Consider the following 18,280-nt stretch of genomic DNA (forward strand, 5'->3'; position numbering starts at 1 on the left):
TCTTTCTCCATTCATCCCTAGACTTTTGAAATCTGGTGCCTGCCCAACAAGTGGGAGGGACCCAAGGAAGGTGGAAGGTCTAAGAAGGGACTTTGTCACAACTGTGGCTGCAGATGCAGTGGAAAAGGCAGATGAGGGAGGTGGATTGTCTTCAGAGGCCAACCTGGGGTACTTGTAGCCCTTTGATCTGTGGGACCAGTTTGGCCTCTCCATGTCAGGTGAAATGAGGTTTGTTTCTTAGGTACTCACCAGTGTGAACCTTGACCCCAGCTCCCGCCCAGTCCAGACCCCAGCCTACTTGAGTATCACCAACACCAACTCAGGTGTTCCAACTCCTGCTATCCCCTTACATATACCAGGTAGCTGAGAAACACCATCCCTTTTAAGGCTTTCTCTCCAAACTGCTCTGCTTCTCACAGACCCCAGGGCTGATGTGGCAGAAAGCAGATCCAGACTCTGGCTGTGGTGACGTAGGACACTAGTGCTGTATGTAGAGCCATCGTAGCCCCAGCAAACTGTCATTAATGCATGGGGAAAGCTACTTCTAGGCTATTTTAAGAGACAAAATCTCTGAACTCTAAAGACCAGGAGAACAGAGGGGCACCCAGACAGGAGGCAGAGGGCAGTTCAGTTAACCTAATGAAATAGAGTATAGTTGGTCCTACAGAGAAGATTTGAGGCATCTGCTTGAACCAGACTAGAATTGAAATGGCCAAGAACAAAGACTCACTATATGGTTCCAAATCAGGCCACCTCTCAGTTATGGCTTCCCAGCCCCACCACTCTCCAGTTCCTGAAGGGAAGGGAACCAGAGAGGTAGGAGGTACAGCAATATGACCAGCAGTGGTGGAGTACCCTGGACATGCTTTTACTATGTCATGCTACCAATGGGAGAGGAGCAGGAGGAAGGCATTGTGGGAGCCCCAGTGACTGGTCTTCATTCAGCCCAGCTAAGTGGTGCCAGCCATTTTAAGGACAGGTAATGTTCATACTGGTTTTACATAATAGGCATAAAAAGCAGGGAAAGCACATGGAGACTTTGTTTCCTCTCTCCCGGGTCCCTTTTTCCCCACTGGAAGGCAAGGTTATGGTCACCTCCCTGGGTAGTCATGATTCTGCAAAGTGGTTCACACAAGACAGGAATGTTCTCATAAACAGTCACAGCAGAAAAGACCAACATGTTTATGTTCAAAGCTGAATCACCTGTTTTGAAGATGCTCGCCAAAAGAGGGAGCTTGATTTTATTGATCCTGTGTTTTGCACTGGTTGAAAGGCAGTAAAAGCCTTCTTGGCTTATTATACCCAGGAGGGTGGCAAGCCTGCTCTGGGTTTCTGAGTTCCTCCATGGCAGTGTGGGAGAAACAGATCCACACTGCACATCACCAGGGGACAGCCAAAGTGGGTACTGCCAGAATTCGGAGCATCCCTCTTGGCCTTGGACAGAAAGGCAGCTAGAAGCTGAAATACAGGGGTGGAGGGGCTGGTGCTGGCGGCATAGAGGCTGTCATCTGGCCCAGGAACACTTCAGCTTCTTATGCACTTCTACTGTCTTCTAGGAAAGAAAACAGAACAGCCAGGTAAGGTTGAAGCTGTAGAAAACTGTTCTTTTCTTTAAAAAAAAAAAAAAAAAGTTAAATATGTGCCTGTTCTTGGGGGGGAAAAGTCCAGAAATGTATACACTAAAAGATGAATTACTCCTCCCCATCCCATCTCCCAAGAGTAGTAACCTTTTTTTTTTTTTTAACCAATTTTAGTACTCTTCCAGGTTTTGTTATATTCATATATAAAAGTATGTTTTTCTTTCCTCCTCCTTTCTCTCTTTCTGCCTCTTTTTCTATTTTTACACAAAATGGTTTCACACTATCTAGTTTTAAGTTTTCCTTTTGTGAGTTGTTAACTCCCTCTGCAGCACATAGTAGTATTCAAAAGATATGTATGAAAAGGAAAGAAGGGGATGGATACCTCACACTACTTGTTTTTTTCACTGGACTTATTTATTAGCACATATAAATCTGGTTCATTCATTCTCATGGCTACATGGTATTCCATATGTGAGTGTGCCAAAATGCACTGACCAGTTCTTTATTGTTAAATTGATTCTCTTTTTCACTACTGTAAAAAATAATGCACTGAATATCTTTGTATATGTCTTTGCAGATTTATGCAACCATTTTTGTAGGATATCTATAAATAGAATTACTGGGTCAAAGTGTACACCCATTCACATTTTTTTAAAAAGATTTTATTTATTTATTCATGAGAGACACAGAGAGAGAGAGAGGCACAGACACAGGCAGAGGAAGAAAGAGGCTCCATGTAGGGAGTCCAATGCAGGACTCAATCCTGGGACTCCAGGATTACACCCTGGGCCGAAGGCAGGTGCTAAACCACTGAGCCACCCAGGAATCCCCCACCCATTCATTCACATTTTTGATGGCTAGCACCAATTGTCCTCTAAAAATCTTGTACCAGTTTTCATGGCTAGACTTTTTCTCATGTCACCTCCTTGTCCCTGCAGGATGAATCAGGCGCCAACCGTGGGCTTTGAGCAGGATGTTGGCAGCCGAACTACCCACCATTTCATGTACCCCGAGAGTGCCAAGAACCTTCCTGCCAACGTCAGCTTTGTGTTGGTGCCCTTCAAAGCTCTGGACCTACTATGGATTGCCAGCGCTTTGTCCACAGGGCAAATCAGATTGTAAGTCACTCTGCCCCCTGGGAATGGAATATGGGTAGACAGGAGCATTTTGAGAAAAGTCTTCCTAGGGATTGGCTCTTAGACTTCCTTTAACTGAATATTTTGACCAAGAGGGGCTGGTGAGGAGGGAGGCATTCAGAGGGAGGACCCAAAATTGTGGGTTAGATGAGGCCACCCCTTGTTCACTGTCACTTCCTACATAGTGACAGCCAGCTGGTGGTAAAAAGGGGAGGGAAAATTTTGGTCTCCTTTCCAGGAGGTGGCTTCTGACTGTGGGAGCTCTGCCTTCTAAGAGTTTTCTTTAGAGGCAGTTGCCCAATCACAGGTAAAAGCCTCAGGAAATTCAATTCACCAAGTTTTTTTTTTTTTTTAACTGAAGTCTAGTTGGTGCATGTTTCATTAGTTTCATCACCAAGTATTTTTAACAGCTTTATTGAGATCTAATTCAAATGCCATTCAAGCCACACATTTAAAGTATACAAGTCAATGGCTTTTATTAAATATAGTGTTATATAACCATCACAAATTATTTTAGAATTATTTCATCTTCTTAAAGATGAAGATGAAAGATCTAAAGATACCTCTGCACCCCTTAGCATCACCCTCACTCCCTCCATCCCCTGCCCCACAGCCCTAGGCAACAACCACTAACCTACTGTCTCATCCTGTGTGTGTGTGTGTGTGTGTGTGTGTGTGTGTGTGAGAGTAAATGTATATAACATATGGGGCACTTGGCTGGCTTTGTCAGTGGAGCATGTGATTCGCGGGGTCGTGAGTTCAAGCCCCATCTTGGGTGTAGAGATTATTTAAAAACTAAAAATAAGTAAAAATTACCTTTTTCAGGTCACTGCCCACATTCTCCATCAAAAATAAAAATAAGGGCAACCCCGGTGGCGCAGCGGTTTAGTGCCGCCTTCTGCCCAGGGTGTGATCCTGGAGACCCGGGATCGAGTCCCACATTGGGCTCCTTGCATGGAGCCTGCTTCTCCCTCTGCCTGTGTCTCTGCCTCTCTCTCTCTCTCTCTCTCTGTCTCTCATGAATAAATAAAATTTAAAAAATACATTAAAATATATATATAAATAAGCCAAAAAACTGTATGTAACATTATATATATATATATATATATATATATATATATATATATATATAAAACATTTTATTTATTTATTCATGATAGAGAGAGAGAGAGAGAGAGAGAGAGAGAGAGGCAGAGACACGGGCAGAGGGAGAAGCAGGCTCCATGCAGGGAGCCTGATGCGGGACTCCAGGATCACGCCCTGGGCCAAAGGCAGGCACTAAACCACTGAGCCACCCAGGGATCCCCCATAAAATATATTTTAACCATATGGTTCAGTAGCATTAAATAATTTATTTTATTGTGCAAACATCACTCTATCCATCTCCAGAACTTTTTCATAATTTCAGATGGAAATTGTACCCATTAAACAGGAACTCTCCATATCCCCCACTACCTAGCCCCTGCTAACCACTAGTCTTTTTTCTTCATAATTTGACTGTTGTAGATACTTCATGTAAGTGGAATTATAGTGTTTGTTCTTTTGTGTCTGGCTTATTTCACTTAGCATAATGTTTTCAGGGTTTATCCATGTTTTAGCATATACAAGATTTCATTCCTTTTAGAATCTGGATAGTATTCCATTATGTGGATATACCATATTTTATTTATCTATTCATCCATCAGTGAACAATTAGGCTGTTTCCATTTTTTGCCTGCTGTCACCATATTTTTTTAATAAATCTTTTTAAAATTTTTTTTTTAAGCAAGAGAGAGCACAAGTAGGAGGGGCAGAGGGAGAAGGAGAAAAGCCAAAACCAAGAGTCGGACACTTAACCAGCTGTATCACCCAGGCGCCCTTGTCACCACATTTTTTTAAATTTATGTTTTTTTAAAGATTTTATTTATTTATTCGAGAGAGGCAGAAACACAAGCAGAGGGAGAAGCAGGCTCCATGCAGGAAGCCCGATGTGGGACTCGATCCCGGGACTCCAGGATCACACCCTGGGCCAAAGGCAGGCACTAAACCACTGAGCCACCCAGGGATCCCTAAATTTCTATTTTTTGAAAGATTTTATTTATTTATTCATGAGAGATAGAGAGGCAGAGACATAGGCAGAAGAAGCAGGCTCCCTGTGGTAAACCTGATGTAGAACTCGATCTCAGGGCTCCAGGATCACAACCTGAGCCAAAGGCAGATGCTCAACTACTAAGCCACCCAGGTATCTCTCACATTTTTTTTTTTTTTAAGATTTTACTTATTTGAGGGGCGCCTGGGTGGCTCAGTCAGTTAAGTATCTGCCTTCAGCTCAGGTCATGATTCTGGAGTCCTAGGATCAAGCCCTGCATTGGGCTCCCTGCACAACGGGAAGTCTGCTTCCCCTTCTGCTCCTCCCCCTACTTATGCTTACTCTCTCTCTTTCTCCCTAGAATAAATAACTAAAAATTCTTTAAAAAAATAATTGAGACAGACAGAGAAAACATGATGGGGAAGGGGAGAGGGAGAAGGAGAGACAAGCAGACTCCCCATTGAGCACAGAACTTGATGTGGGGCTGGATTCCAGGACCCTGGGATCATGACTGGAGCCCAGTCCGGTTGATCAACCAGCTGAGCCACCCAGGCGTCCTGCCATGTATTTTTTTAAACACAAAGTTACGGTTTTCTGACTTTATCTTATATTTGGGAGACATAAGGGCTAATTAATAGGAAGGAGGGATTTGTGCCAAATGTGAGGATAGTAGTGAGAGGGTCGTTGTGGGCAGAACTAAGACATAGACATGGTAGGTATGAGATGATTGGCTAAATCAAGAGGAGAGTTCACAGCTGAGTATTGTGGAAACCAAAGTTGAGGTTGGATAATAGAAGGCCCCAGTGTTTGTCTAAAACATTCTATTTTATCCTGAAGGACATGGGTAGCCTCTGAAGGTTTCTGAGCAAGGTACTGCAGTGATGTGTTATGGGGAAGCAGTCTGGAAGCAAGGCACCTGTATTAAGGCTGTCATCACTCAGACCTGAGAGGGAAGAAAGGCATCTCTGGGCCTTTCTAGATCCCAAGAGCCACCTAAATGTTATTTATCTTTCTGCTTACAGCACCTATGCGCCAGTGAAGTCCTTCCTTCGAGTGGACAAAGAAAAGGTAAGCTCCCTCCTCCTTTCCCTTCTTCATCCCCATTTCATTGGAGGAAACTGTGCAGATTTGACTTACGGTGTGTCTGGTCCAGTGGCTCAGGTGTCCCCCAGTGCCCTTCCAGACCCCTGAGTCCCCCACATCTGCTGGCATGCCTGACCCCCTCAGAGGCCAGAGGAACCAGGGAACATGGAAGAACAGGTCTGCTGGCAAGCATGGAGGAACAAGCAGAAGCTGCTGACACCTTGACCTGAGTCTCCAGGCTCCCAGAGCTCCTCATGGGTCTGTTACCTTTTCTCCTGCCAGGTTCAGATCTACAACCCGGCATTCTTCAAGTACATCCACGACCGGTGGACAGAGCATCACGGGCGGTACCCTTCCACAGGGATGCTGGTGCTCTTCTTTGCCCTGCATGTTTGTGATGAGGTGGGTCGCCCAGTGTTAGGGGTACAATAGGGACACCCACAGATCAGAGGGAGTCAGTCCTTCTTAGGGCTTAGCAGAGCAAGAGGAATGTGGCTTTGTAGGCAGAAATCAAGTGGCTCTGATTTCCCCCATTTCTAGGTTGTCAAGTATACATCTTCATTTCCCAAACTCACGACGTTGGTGATTTTACCAAATCTTAAATCACTTCAGTGAAAAGTTAAATTTACTTAAAAAGGAAATAGACGACTACCACCATAATGGGTTATTACATGCCATAAAGAAAAAAAAAATAATCAAAAGTATAAATAGAAAGGAAGCAATGTAGTTCAGTTCCAGGGCATGGCCCTCTCCCACAGCTGTGGGCCCTGGGCCGGCTGTGGGTGTAACGCTGGAGGCCAGTGGTTCAGGAGCCGCATGTCACTAGCCAGCGGGGCTGCTGTGCACGCTCGGCAGTGCTCACGCCCAGCACACCCACTTCAGTGTGGTCCTGGGTACTTGACCAGCTTTCCTGTCAAAGTACTGCATTGCAAACGACAGCAACAAGACAAAAACCGAAAGGGATGTTAGCAAGGGTTGGGGAGCTGTCCTAGCCGGACTGAGGCGTCTGGGCTGCGGGGGAGGCGGGCGGACGAAACCACAGGCAGCAGCGGCCTTCCCCGGGCAGCGGGCAGCGGGCAGCGGGCAGCGTGCGCAGCTCCAGGCCTGGGTGTCCCGCCTCCCCGGTGCCTCTGCCAACTGGCTGCCGTCGGGTCGCCGCGGCCGCCGTGTCCCAGCCTGCCAACGACCCGAGGCTCTTCCGCGCCCCGGCCCCCCGGCCCCCGACGCGGGGTGACCTGCGCCGCCCTCCCCTGCAGGTGAACGTGTACGGGTTCGGGGCCGACAGCCGGGGCAACTGGCACCACTACTGGGAGAATAACCGGTATGCGGGCGAGTTCCGGAAGACGGGAGTGCACGACGCCGACTTCGAGGCCCACATCATCGACATGCTGGCCAAGGCCAGCAAGATCGAGGTCTACCGAGGCAACTGAGCCCGGCCTCGCCGCGACCCTTCCGGCCCAGCCGCGAGGCTGCGACGCTCGCTCCGCAGCCGGGACTCCCGGCCAGCCCGAGGGCGGCGGCCTTGGCGAGGGCGCGGCGCCCGGTTGGGCGTCTCCAGCCCTGGGAGCGACGCCAAGTCGCGGTCTGGACCAATCATGCTGCAAGTCCAGCGAGCGCCGGCTGTCCCCCGCCAATCAGGAGACTTTGGGGGCTGGCCCAGGCCTGGCACCCAATCAGCGCTGCAGTGGGAGCGGAGGCTCTTTCTCCCAGCCAATCATGCGACTCAAGGAGAACTTCCGGCGCTGGGCCCGGTCTCCTCCAATCAATGGCCTTCGGAGGCGGGCCGGCCGCCGCTGAATCCCCACTCCCCTATGCTTTGGGTAGGATTTTATTTTATGCTTTTTAAGGAGTAGTGGTTGGTTCCGGCCTCAGTGGAGTACTTTCCTCAGGCTCTGCGGGAGGAGTGTCGGTGGCCTGTCGGCGGTACTCGGCCAGGGGCACCGAGGAGGAAGCGGGGGAGAAGGTGCGGGGCAGCAGCGGCTGGGCCTCCCTTGGCCGGGGGCCCCTCGCGACCTCGGGGCGGGCGGGGGGGGCGGGGGCGTTGGCCTCCCGCTTCTGGAGGTCCGGGGGGAATCAGGTGGTTTCCGGGGAGCGCGCTTTCATCCCCGGGAAGAGCTAGATCCCTCTCAAACCTTTTCAGGCCTCAGAGCACTCTAGACCGCGTATTTCCTTTATCTGTCGGGCCCAGATGGGTGAGTGTAAACCCACCAAAGAAAGGCAGTGGAGCGTGGGTCCCCTCGTCCTCCCTTGTCCCCATCCCCACCTTTGGCCACCCTATGGGATGGCCTTCCTGACCAGGGCATTGAGCATCCCACCTGGAAACTAGAACTGTATTCACCCGTTGCTAGGGCTCGGAGTTCGCCGATGGCCTAACTCGAGCGCAGGGGTAAGGAACAGGGCAGGGGACCCGGAAGCCCCGTCACTTCAGATGTAAGGTGCTTCTCACTCTCGTGTACTCTCGCGGCCCCTTACTGTTCGCCCACAACTTTTTTAGTGTCCCTTCTTAAGCCCTGGGCCTCCTCACCAGCCTGCTCGTCCTGGGATTGGGGGTGGGGGGTGGGGCACTGCTGGCTTCTCCAACCCCCTACCCCTCCTCGCTCGTCTTTAGCCGGCTCTAGGGAGAGGAAGGCAGGCTGGAGATGGGGAGCCCAGCTGCCTGGTGCATGCACCGTTTTCCTCCGCCCATCACCCCAAAGAGGAGTAGGAAACCTCTTGCTTGGGGGTGGAATTTGCTTTGGTCTCCTAATTTAGTTAACTTGAGGTTACCAGGGATGGCTGACCAACAAAGATTCTTTTAAAATTCCAGGCTGGCCATGCAAATTGCTGGGATCCTAGCTGGGGAGGAGTCGACTGACTTGCCCGCCTTGCATGTCTCCTCTCCTGCCCCTGCGTCCCCTCCCTCTGCCACGCTCACTTCCTGCCTCATCTCTCCAACCCATTTTCCATTTTCAGCTCTAGAAGGGCAGGGACGCTTACAAACAGGAGTTACATCTGGAAGTTACTTCCAAGACTGAACCCAGCTTAAGTCCCTAGAGGAAGCTGCTGATGATATTCTCACCCTTCAAGGTTGGGGAAGTTTCGGAGGGGGAAAGTGCTTCTGTGAAGCTTCCAAACCACTAATAGGATCCCCCTTCCCAACAATGAGGAACACAAACACCACCCTTTATCTTAGTTGATACCACCAAGCAGCCTCCTGGCCATTGGGGTAATTCCTGCAGCTGGCTGGGGTAACCAGCAGGGGAGTATATTAGAGGAGGATTGGGGCAGGGCAGTGGGCACCCCTAAAGTTAATATATTGAGAACTTAGCTTAAGCCTAAGTCTTAGTTCCTTCCCAATTCCAAAAGTAGGAGGAGCAACGAGTGGGGGTGGATTTGGGGGGGCCTATCCTGGAATGCCTCTCTCAGGGCTTCCCCCACCATTTTAGAGAGTCAAGGCACCAGCCATTCTTGCCAGTCTCCTCTCAGTGCTTCCTGAAGAGGCTGTTTGGAGTGTTCGGAAAATGAAAAAAACAATGCAATTATGCCAAACAGTATTGAGCAGAATAATTTATTTCTTTTTTGTTCCTTTTTCTTCTTTTTGTTTTGTTTAAAACATTAATAAATCCCCTTTCTGGAAGAGGTAGGTCCCAGCATCCAGCCCAGATCTCCTTTTCTGCAATAGTTATTTAAACAAATGTTTGTTTGTTTTTTTATTTTCTTCCCTTTCTCTCTCTTTCTGAATTAAAAAAAAAAAAAACTCCTATATAGTCATTTGTCTATTCTGAAATGGGTACGATCATGGAAAGAAGACATATATGTCACTGAAGAGCTGTGACTAAAGAACTAAGGACATCAGGTGGAATGTGTGAAGGAGGAAGAGTATGACTTCCAGACACCTGCCGCTTATACGTGAGGCCTCCCAACCTGAGATGCCCTCTGAAATGGTGGTTCTTCACCATTTGGGGGACACCAGAGTGGATCAGCAGGAGGCTCCATAGCATCCAGCAGACACTAGGTTGGAGCTTTTCCCCTTACACTTTTAGGTTCTGTGGATGCTGTAGGTGTGGGTTGGCAGGAAGCCAACAGAATGATAGGAGAGGTGCCACAGACATCAGGGGCACCTCATACCATTTCCTTTAAATACCTGGACCCCTTTAGTCTACTGCCATTATGCGGTGGAATGCCACTGAACATCCAATTTTATAGTTCATTGGGTTCAAACAATATGGATCTCACAACAGATAAGAGTCTAAAGTCACTTGGTGTCCTGCAACTTAGTTTGTGCCAATGCCCAGGAGCAAGCTAGGAGTTGCTTTTCAGATGGAGAATACTTTGGTCTTTTTCTAAAACCCTAGAACTTGGGGCTATAATTCTTGTACTTGGAGTTCTCGGAGACTCCATTTCTGTGTACTACAGACACTAATAGCATTTTGTTGGCTAAATCCTAAGGCCTGGTGACAGGACAGTGCACACATAGCCTAGGCTGCTGAGAAACATTTCTTGTCTGGGTTTCACTCAAAGCAAACTGCCTTATAGGTCACCTACATGGAGCAGCACTTCCAAATACTGTACCTATTGCCTTCAAGATGAAGCGTCCCACCAAATTGTGTATCTTTTTTTTTTTTTTACGTGTTGGTCAAGGACTGTGTTGCTTTGATACCACATCTGAAACCACAGGTTGGAATTACCATTTGATTGCATTTGCAATAAACAACTTAATTTCTAAGATTCAAGATGGTGAGTAAATGGAATGAGGAAGAAATCGCTCACCCCTGGTATAACTCAAGTTTGATGGCAGAACCAATCTATAGATCCTGCTGGAGTATGGTATTGATTTTTTTTTTTTCTTTTTCTTTTGAGCTTCTATCTTGGAGATAGTTCCAAGGACTTTTGTTTGGCCCATCCTTCATAATCACCCTCATTCCATGGGTCAGGTTGCCAATATGGGAATTTTGCCAGGTAGTAAATGTTTTCTCTTTCCTTTTGGGACTGAAGAAATTACAAGCATGACCAATGTTAATTGCACTTTGCAAATTGTGAGGTCTTTGTCTTTGCTTTTTTGTGGAGTTTTTTGTTTTTTGTTTTTAATATTTATCCATTCATAAGAGACCCACAGAGAGAGGCAGAGACACAGGTAGAGGGAGGAGCAGGCTCACTGCAGGAAGCCCAATGGGGACTCAGTTCCTAGACCCCTGATCATGAGCTGAAAGCAGATGCTCAAGGAGGCATCCCCCACCCTTTTATATATATATATATATATATATATATATATATATATATATATATACACACACACACACACACACACACACACACAAATTGAAGGCTTGTGGCCAGCCTGTGGCAAGTAAGTCTGTCAGCGCCATTTTTCCAACAGTGTTTGCTCACTTTGTGTCTCTGTCACATTTTGGCAATTCTCACAATATTTCGAACTTTGTCATTATTATATTTGGTACAGTAATCAGTGATCAATGATTACAACTTGCTGAAAACTCAGAAGATGGTTAGCATTTTTTAACAAAATATTTTCAATTAAGGTATATATATTTTTAAAATTAATACTATTACACACCTAATAGACTATACTATAGTGTAAACATAACATATGTACAAGGAAACCAAAAAATTCTTTAAATTTGCTTTATTATGCTATTCGTTTTATTGCTGTGTTCTGGAACTCAACCTGCAATATCTCAGAGGTATTCTTGTACCCATTTTTTTTTTAAGGTAGGCTCTACACCCAGTGTGGAACCCAGTGTGGCTTGAACTCATGACCAAGAGATCAAGACCTGAGCTGAGATGAAGGGTCAGATGCTTACCAACTGAGCCCCAAGCACCCTAAGTATGCTTATACCTTAAAATGGATCTGTGGTCTCATTGGACCCACCATTAAATGGACTTAGATCCGAGCTCCATCTGTCATTTGCCATAATAAGCCCTGACTCTTAACTGGTGGACAACTTTGGTATTCAGATGTCAGAGCTAATATCTGATAACTCTTGAAGCTCTGTGGGTATTTCCCTTTCACTAGTACACTGTTTCTTTGGAAAATGGGTCTCACAGGAAAGGCTTGCGGAAGATTTATGCTACATACCTGAGTTTTGTCAGAGTCACTCCTCAGAGGACCCTGGGATCCCCTTGAATAAGAGATTTCCATGTGTGACTTGAATTAGGTCTGGGAACTGGGTGAGAAGCTGTGAATCTTCATCCACTGTGACTCCATTTCCTCAGTCCTCGAATTTGTCCTCAAATGCACATTAATAAACAGAACCTTAGTAGGCTGCTTAGTATCTATGTCATTTCTAGAGATTCTAATAGTCCATTAACTTGTTCCAAATTCTTGTAGGTCAAAACTTCAATTACCATACTGTGGTTTGTTGTGGTAAATATGCCTACAGTCTCAAGCAGTTACACACTAGTTGGCCATATCTTTTTGGCCTTTATGATAGTGAGGTCACATTATTCTCTGTTCTTACACAGGACAGCCACCACAGAGTTCCTCAAAGATATTGGTGTACCAATCACTAATGCATTTTTTTAAAGATTTTCTTTATTTATTCATAACAGACAGAGAGAGAGGCAGAGACAGGCAGAGGGAGAAGCAGGCTCCATGCAGGGAGCCCGACGTGGGACTCGATCCCAGGCCTCCAGGATCAGGCCCTGGGCTGAAGGCGGTGCTAAACCGCTGAGCCACCGGGGCTGCCCCTAATGCATTTTTTAAATTAAGTTTTTAAACTATTTTTGTCATGGGATATACTACATATGCAGAAAAGAACATACAGATAAATGTACAAAAATAGATAATTTCACAATTTGCAAATTGTGAGGTCTTTGTTTTTGTTATTTTTTTAAAATAACAATTTTTAAAAAATTGTTATTTTTTAAAAGCTCCATAATGTAAGTTTATTTGGCAAAGCAAAGATAGGATAATATTATATATAATAAATACACTGGAGGGTATTATGCTGAGTGAAGTAAGTCAATCGGAGAAGGACAAACATTATATGTTCTCATTCATTTGGGGAATATAAATAATAGTGAAAGGGAATATAAGGGAAGGGAGAAGAAATGTGTGGGAAATATCAGAAAGGGAGACATAACGTAAAGACTGCTAACTCTGGGAAACGAACTAGGGGTGGTAGAAGGGGAGGAGGGCGGGGGGTGGGAGTGAATGGGTGACGGGCACTGGGGGTTATTCTGTATGTTAGTAAATTGAACACCAATAAAAAATAAATATAAATAAATAAATAAATAAATAAATAAATAAATAAATAAATACAGATAGATTTCTTTGGTAAAGGAAAAGCAATTTCCATTGCATTTGGTTATTGAAATGGACTAAAGAAAAGGAGAAACGAGGTAGTCAAACATGTTATATAGAAGAAGTAGAAAAAGTAGAATGTTGTTTATTTTCCCAGCTTCTCTGAGATATAACCGACATGTAACATTGTATAAGTATGTAAGGTATACAACATAGTGCTTTTATTTTTTTTTAATTATGATAGTCGCACACAGAGAGAGAGAGAGGCAGAGACACAGGCAGAGAGAGAAGCAGGCTCCATGCACTGGGAGCCCAACGTGGGATTCAATTCCGGGTCTCCAGGATCGCGCCCTGGGCTGAAGGTGGCGCTAAACCACTGCGCCACCCAGGGATCCCACATAGTGCTTTTATATGTGTATATATTGCAAAGTGACTACCACAGTAAGGTGAGTTAACCATCATCTTAATATAGTTAAAAATTTTTATGTGTGTGATGAGAACTTTTAAAACCTACTCTCATAGCAACTTTCAAACATACAAATTGTACACTATAGTCACCATGCTATACATTACATCCCCACAACTTATTTATCTTATAACTCGAAGTTTGAAGCTTTTGGCCACCATCACCCCACCCCCACTTCCAGCAACCACTAATCTGCTGTTTCTATGAGTTTTTTTTTTTTTTATGACTCTACCTATTAAATCCCACCCAAAGTGAGAGCATACAGTATTTGTCTTATTACACTTAGCAAAATGTCCTCAGGGTCCATCCATATTACAAGTGGCAAGATTTCTTTTTTTTTTTTTTTATGACTAAATGATACTCTTGTATATATCCACACCCATATCCACACACCACATTACATTTTCATCTATTTATCCATTGATGGACACTTAGGTTGTTTCTTTGTCTTGGCTATTACTGTAGTACCCCATTAAACATGAAGGTGAGATTTCTCTTTGAGACAGAGATTTCGTTTCCTTCAGATACATACCCAGAAGTGGAATTGTTGGCTTAATTTTTTATTCATATGCAAAAGAATGAAACTCAATCTCTGTCTTCTATCACTCACAAAAATTGACTCCAAATAGATTAAGGTTTGTTTGTTTATTTATTTATTTATTTATTTTTATTAGATTAAGGTTTAAATGTAACACTTGAGCGGCTCCTGGGTGGCTCAGTGGTTGAGCGTCTGCCTTCGGCTCAGGTCATGATCCCAGAGTCCTGGGATTGAGTCCTGCATCGGGCTCCCTGCATGGAGCCTGCTTCTCCCTCTGCCTATGTCTCTGCCTCTCTCTGTGTGTGTCTCATTAATAAATAAATAAATAAAATATTTTAAAAAATGTAAGACTTGAAACCATAAAACTAGAAGAAAACATAGGGAAAAAGCTCCCTGACATTGATCTTGGCAATGATTTTATGGGTATGATACTGAAAGCACAAGCAACAAAAACAAAATAAACAAGTGCGACCAACCTACAAAGCTTCTACACAGCAAAGAAAACAAAACAACATTCAACAAGATGAAAAGGCAACCTCCAGAATGGGAGAAAATATTTGCAAACCACATATCTGATAAGGGGCAATATCCAAAATATATAAGGAATGCCTACAATTGGAGAGCAGATAGATGATAGACTGTTTAAAAAGTTGGCAGAGGATCTGAGTAGACATTTTTCCAAAGAAGATACTCTGACGACTATAACAGGTACATAAAAAGGTGTTCAACACCACTAATCGTCAGGGAAGTACAAATCAAAACTGCAATGAGTTATCATATCACACCTGTTAGAATGGCTGTTATCAAAAAGATGAGAGAGGGGTGCCTGGGTGGCTCAGTTGGTTAAGCACCCAACTCTTGGTTTCAGCTCAGGTCGTGATCTCATGAATAATGAGACTGAGCTCAGTGGCAGGCTCCCCTGCTCAGCAAGGAGTCTGAAGATTCTTTCCCTCTGCCCCTCCCTCCTAAAATAAATCTTAAAAAAAAAAAAGAGAGAGAGAGAAGTGCTGATGAGGATGAGGAGAAAAGGGAGGGGGATCCCTGGATGGCTCAGTGGTTGAGCGTCTGCCTTTGGCCCAGGGCGTGGTCCTGGAGTCCTGGGATCGAGTCCTGGGATCGAGTCCCGGGATCAAGTCCCTGGACTGAGTCCCACGTCAGGCTCCCTGCATGGAGCCTGCTTCTCCCTGTGTCTGTGTCTCTGCCTCTCTCTGTGTGTCTCTTATGAATAAATAAATAAAAAAAAAACCCTAAAAGTGGTAGCTGCTTGGTAAGTTCAGATTGTATACATATTTCAGCTTTGTAATTGGTATTTGGAATGGGATTTTATTCATGCTCTATATAGCCCTCTGTATTGCTAAAAATGGGAGCTTTTTCATCGTGTTTGTGTGTGTGTGTGTATGTGTGTTCCAAACATTTTGTTAATTTTTTTTCTACTGATGTAATTGCCATTTGATTTGTCCATGGGAGTTTATTCCTTTTTCAATTCTTGTAGGTTACAAGGGTTGTGGGAAGGAAAGTTTGGTATGTGTGATGTTTATTCATGTACTTAGTAGACACTTTTTCTTTCCTTGGTTTCCCTCTGTCTCCACAGAGTAGATTTTTTGTAATTGCTTATTGAACGCCTCTCTGTCATAATGGAAGCTTTTTAAGTAATTGGGAATTGAAGATTGTTTTCTCCTCTGAAATAGTGGATCAAGAAACTGCTTGGGAACTCCGGGTTGGCATTAGGTGGCTGGACAGGGAACCAGCCATTCCATGGGGGTGGAGGGGTAAGGATGAGCTAGATCACGTTGCAGTAACAAACACCTCTGAAACTCCCAGTGGCTCAACACAGCAAGGTTTATTTCTCACTTAAGCCACATTTCCATCCCGGGGTTCTCTGCTTATCATGGTCACTCAAGACCCAGACAGGTAGTGGTACCATCTGTGATGGATCTTGGGTCTCAGGAGCAGGAAAAAGAGAATCTGGTGAGCCACATACTAGCTCTTAAGGCTTCTGTCAAGTTCATATCTCCTTGATGCCAAAGAAGTTCCATGGCCTGCCTGAGTTTTGGCCCCTTAGCAGAGATGTGTAACTCTCCTCTGGGTGAAGCACCATATTTGGATGAGCAGTAACTCGGTCTATGACACAGAGGGCTCTGTGAAGAGAAGTGCTTGGATTTATGGTCTGGGCAGGGATGGATGGATGTTGGGGAAGGGAAGGAAGGGGTTAAGGATTTTACCCGTCGCAGGAACAGCTGCAGACTGCCATTCAGCAGGCTGGGCGCTACTTCCTATGACAAGTTTGGCAAGGTTAGGAAACCTCTTTCCTTGCTAAGTTAGGGAAAAGATGAGATCCTAAACTTGTATTTTTAAAAATTAAAATAGGGATCCCTGGGTGGCGCAGCGGTTTGGCACCTGCCTTTGGCCCAGGGCGCGATCCTGGAGACCCGGGATCGAATCCCACGTCGGGCTCCCAGTGCATGGAGCCTGCTTCTCCCTCTGCCTATGTCTCTCTCTCTCTCTCTCTCAATCTCTCTCTCTGTGACTATCATAAATAAATTTTAAAAAATTAAAATATTATTTTCTGAGTTTAAGAATCGGTGCCCCTTCTCACTACCCTTCCAGAAAAATCAGTTTCTGCAGCAAGTCTACGCCTGGATGACAACTAACCCACATAATTGCAAGAAGATGCCCCCTCCCCCCACTCTTGCTGAACCATGGGTATCAGGACCAGCTTGTTCCTCTGAGAATATAGAATTAACACCTTTCATCTAACAACTGTTTCTGTTCTGGAAAATAATACAGGCTCTTTCTGGCAGCATGGCTTCTCTCCAAGAAGGCTTGGGAGGTAGAGCAAACATATGGTGTCTGCATTCAGAGGGTTCTGAGTTTAATCCTCTCTTTGCTCTACTCTGCTACCTTTGTCTTTTATTTTACATTAAAAAATAATAATCATTACAAAAATAATTGAAACAACTCATAAATATATGAAGTAAAACATAGAAGGCTTGTGCAATATTTCATTTGTATTTATGACTTGTCATAAAATGGGTAAAGGGTTCTATAGAAGGAAAGAGAACCCTACCCACTCTGGACCACTTTTCCAGTCTCCCAGGCTTTGTCTGCACAGCTCTTCCTGTGAAACTGTTTCCGTGAACCACCACACTAAAGACCATTCAAGGGAAGGGTCTGGAATCTCAGCTTTCTTTGCTATGAAGGATAACTAAACTTTAAGATGCGAGTATACTTAAAAATTTTTTAAAATATTTTATTTATGCATGAGAGACACAGAGAGAGACAGAGACATAGGCAGAGGGAGAAGCAGGGAGCCCGATGTGGGACTTGATCCCACGATCCCTGATCATGACCTGAGCCAAAGGCAGATGTTCAACCACTGAGCCACCCAGGTACCTCCATTTTTTAAATTTATTTTTTATTTTTATTTTTATTTTTTTCATTTTTTTTAAATATCAAACTCACCGTAGCCAAATAATCAAGAATTAACATCACCAGTCCATACTTCTATAAAAACACGACTGAATAAATTAATAAATGGGGAAGAGACAAATCTCCCACATAGAATAATTCCAAATAATTTACATAACTACTCTGCCCTCAAAGAGGGGGAGCATGGCTCCCCATTCCATAGATGTATGTAGCGACTTCCTTTCAAAGAGAAAGGTATGGAAAGGGAGAAGAACATAATTTTGCACTGGAAAAACCTGACAAACATTACCTCTGCCAGGTCACAACTGATGTCATGTTGATTATATGTGCCTTTGGTATGATGTGATGAAAATGAAAATTTACTTCTGTGATCTTCCTTCCTTCCTATTTAGATTTATTTATTTGAAAGGGGGAGGGGCACCGGAAGAGGGAGGAAAATCCTCAAGCCCTCTCCCTGCAGAGCCTGGAGTCTGATGGGATGTGGGGCTAGACGAAGAGCTCCATCCCAAGACCCTAAGATCATGACCCGAGTCAAAATCAGGAGTTGGACATCCTACTGACTGAGCCACCCAGGTTCCCCTATTTATTTTTGAAAGATTTTATTTTTAAGTAATCTCTACACCCAACATAGGGCTCAAACTCAGAATCCTGATATCAAAAGTAACCATGCTTCACCAAGCCAGCCAGGTGCCCCTATGGTTCCTTTGGACTTCCCATGTTAGACTTTATTTTTTAATTAT

General features: G+C 44.8%; 1 protein-coding gene and 1 long non-coding RNA gene across 4 annotated transcripts in view; one reads left to right on the forward strand and one right to left on the reverse strand.

Annotated features, from left to right (window-relative positions):
* ST3GAL2 (ST3 beta-galactoside alpha-2,3-sialyltransferase 2) overlaps positions 1-9,609 on the forward strand; it is a 50,520-nt gene extending 40,911 nt beyond the window's left edge. For 2 of the 3 annotated variants that reach the window (XM_072818142.1, XM_072818132.1), the window contains exons 4-8: positions 2,519-2,698; positions 5,807-5,852; positions 6,150-6,269; positions 7,124-7,830; positions 8,674-9,609. In XM_072818142.1, coding sequence (XP_072674243.1) covers positions 2,519-2,698; positions 5,807-5,852; positions 6,150-6,269; positions 7,124-7,297 — 520 coding nt within the window. In that variant the 3' untranslated portion in view covers positions 7,298-7,830; positions 8,674-9,609. The remainder of the gene's footprint in view (positions 1-2,518; positions 2,699-5,806; positions 5,853-6,149; positions 6,270-7,123; positions 7,831-8,673) is intronic. The other variant, XM_072818153.1, reaches the window with a different exon arrangement.
* LOC140628733 (uncharacterized) lies at positions 1,205-7,423 on the reverse strand. Its single transcript, XR_012026727.1, has 3 exons — positions 7,187-7,423; positions 6,135-6,788; positions 1,205-1,552 (listed from the first exon to the last, which is right to left on the reverse strand). It is a non-coding gene; the product is annotated as an uncharacterized lncRNA (long non-coding RNA).
* Positions 9,610-18,280: the final 8,671 nt, after the last annotated feature.

The sequence above is a fragment of the Canis lupus genome, chromosome 3 (genome assembly GCF_048164855.1).
Source record: "Canis lupus baileyi chromosome 3, mCanLup2.hap1, whole genome shotgun sequence".
NCBI lineage: Eukaryota > Metazoa > Chordata > Mammalia > Carnivora > Canidae > Canis > Canis lupus.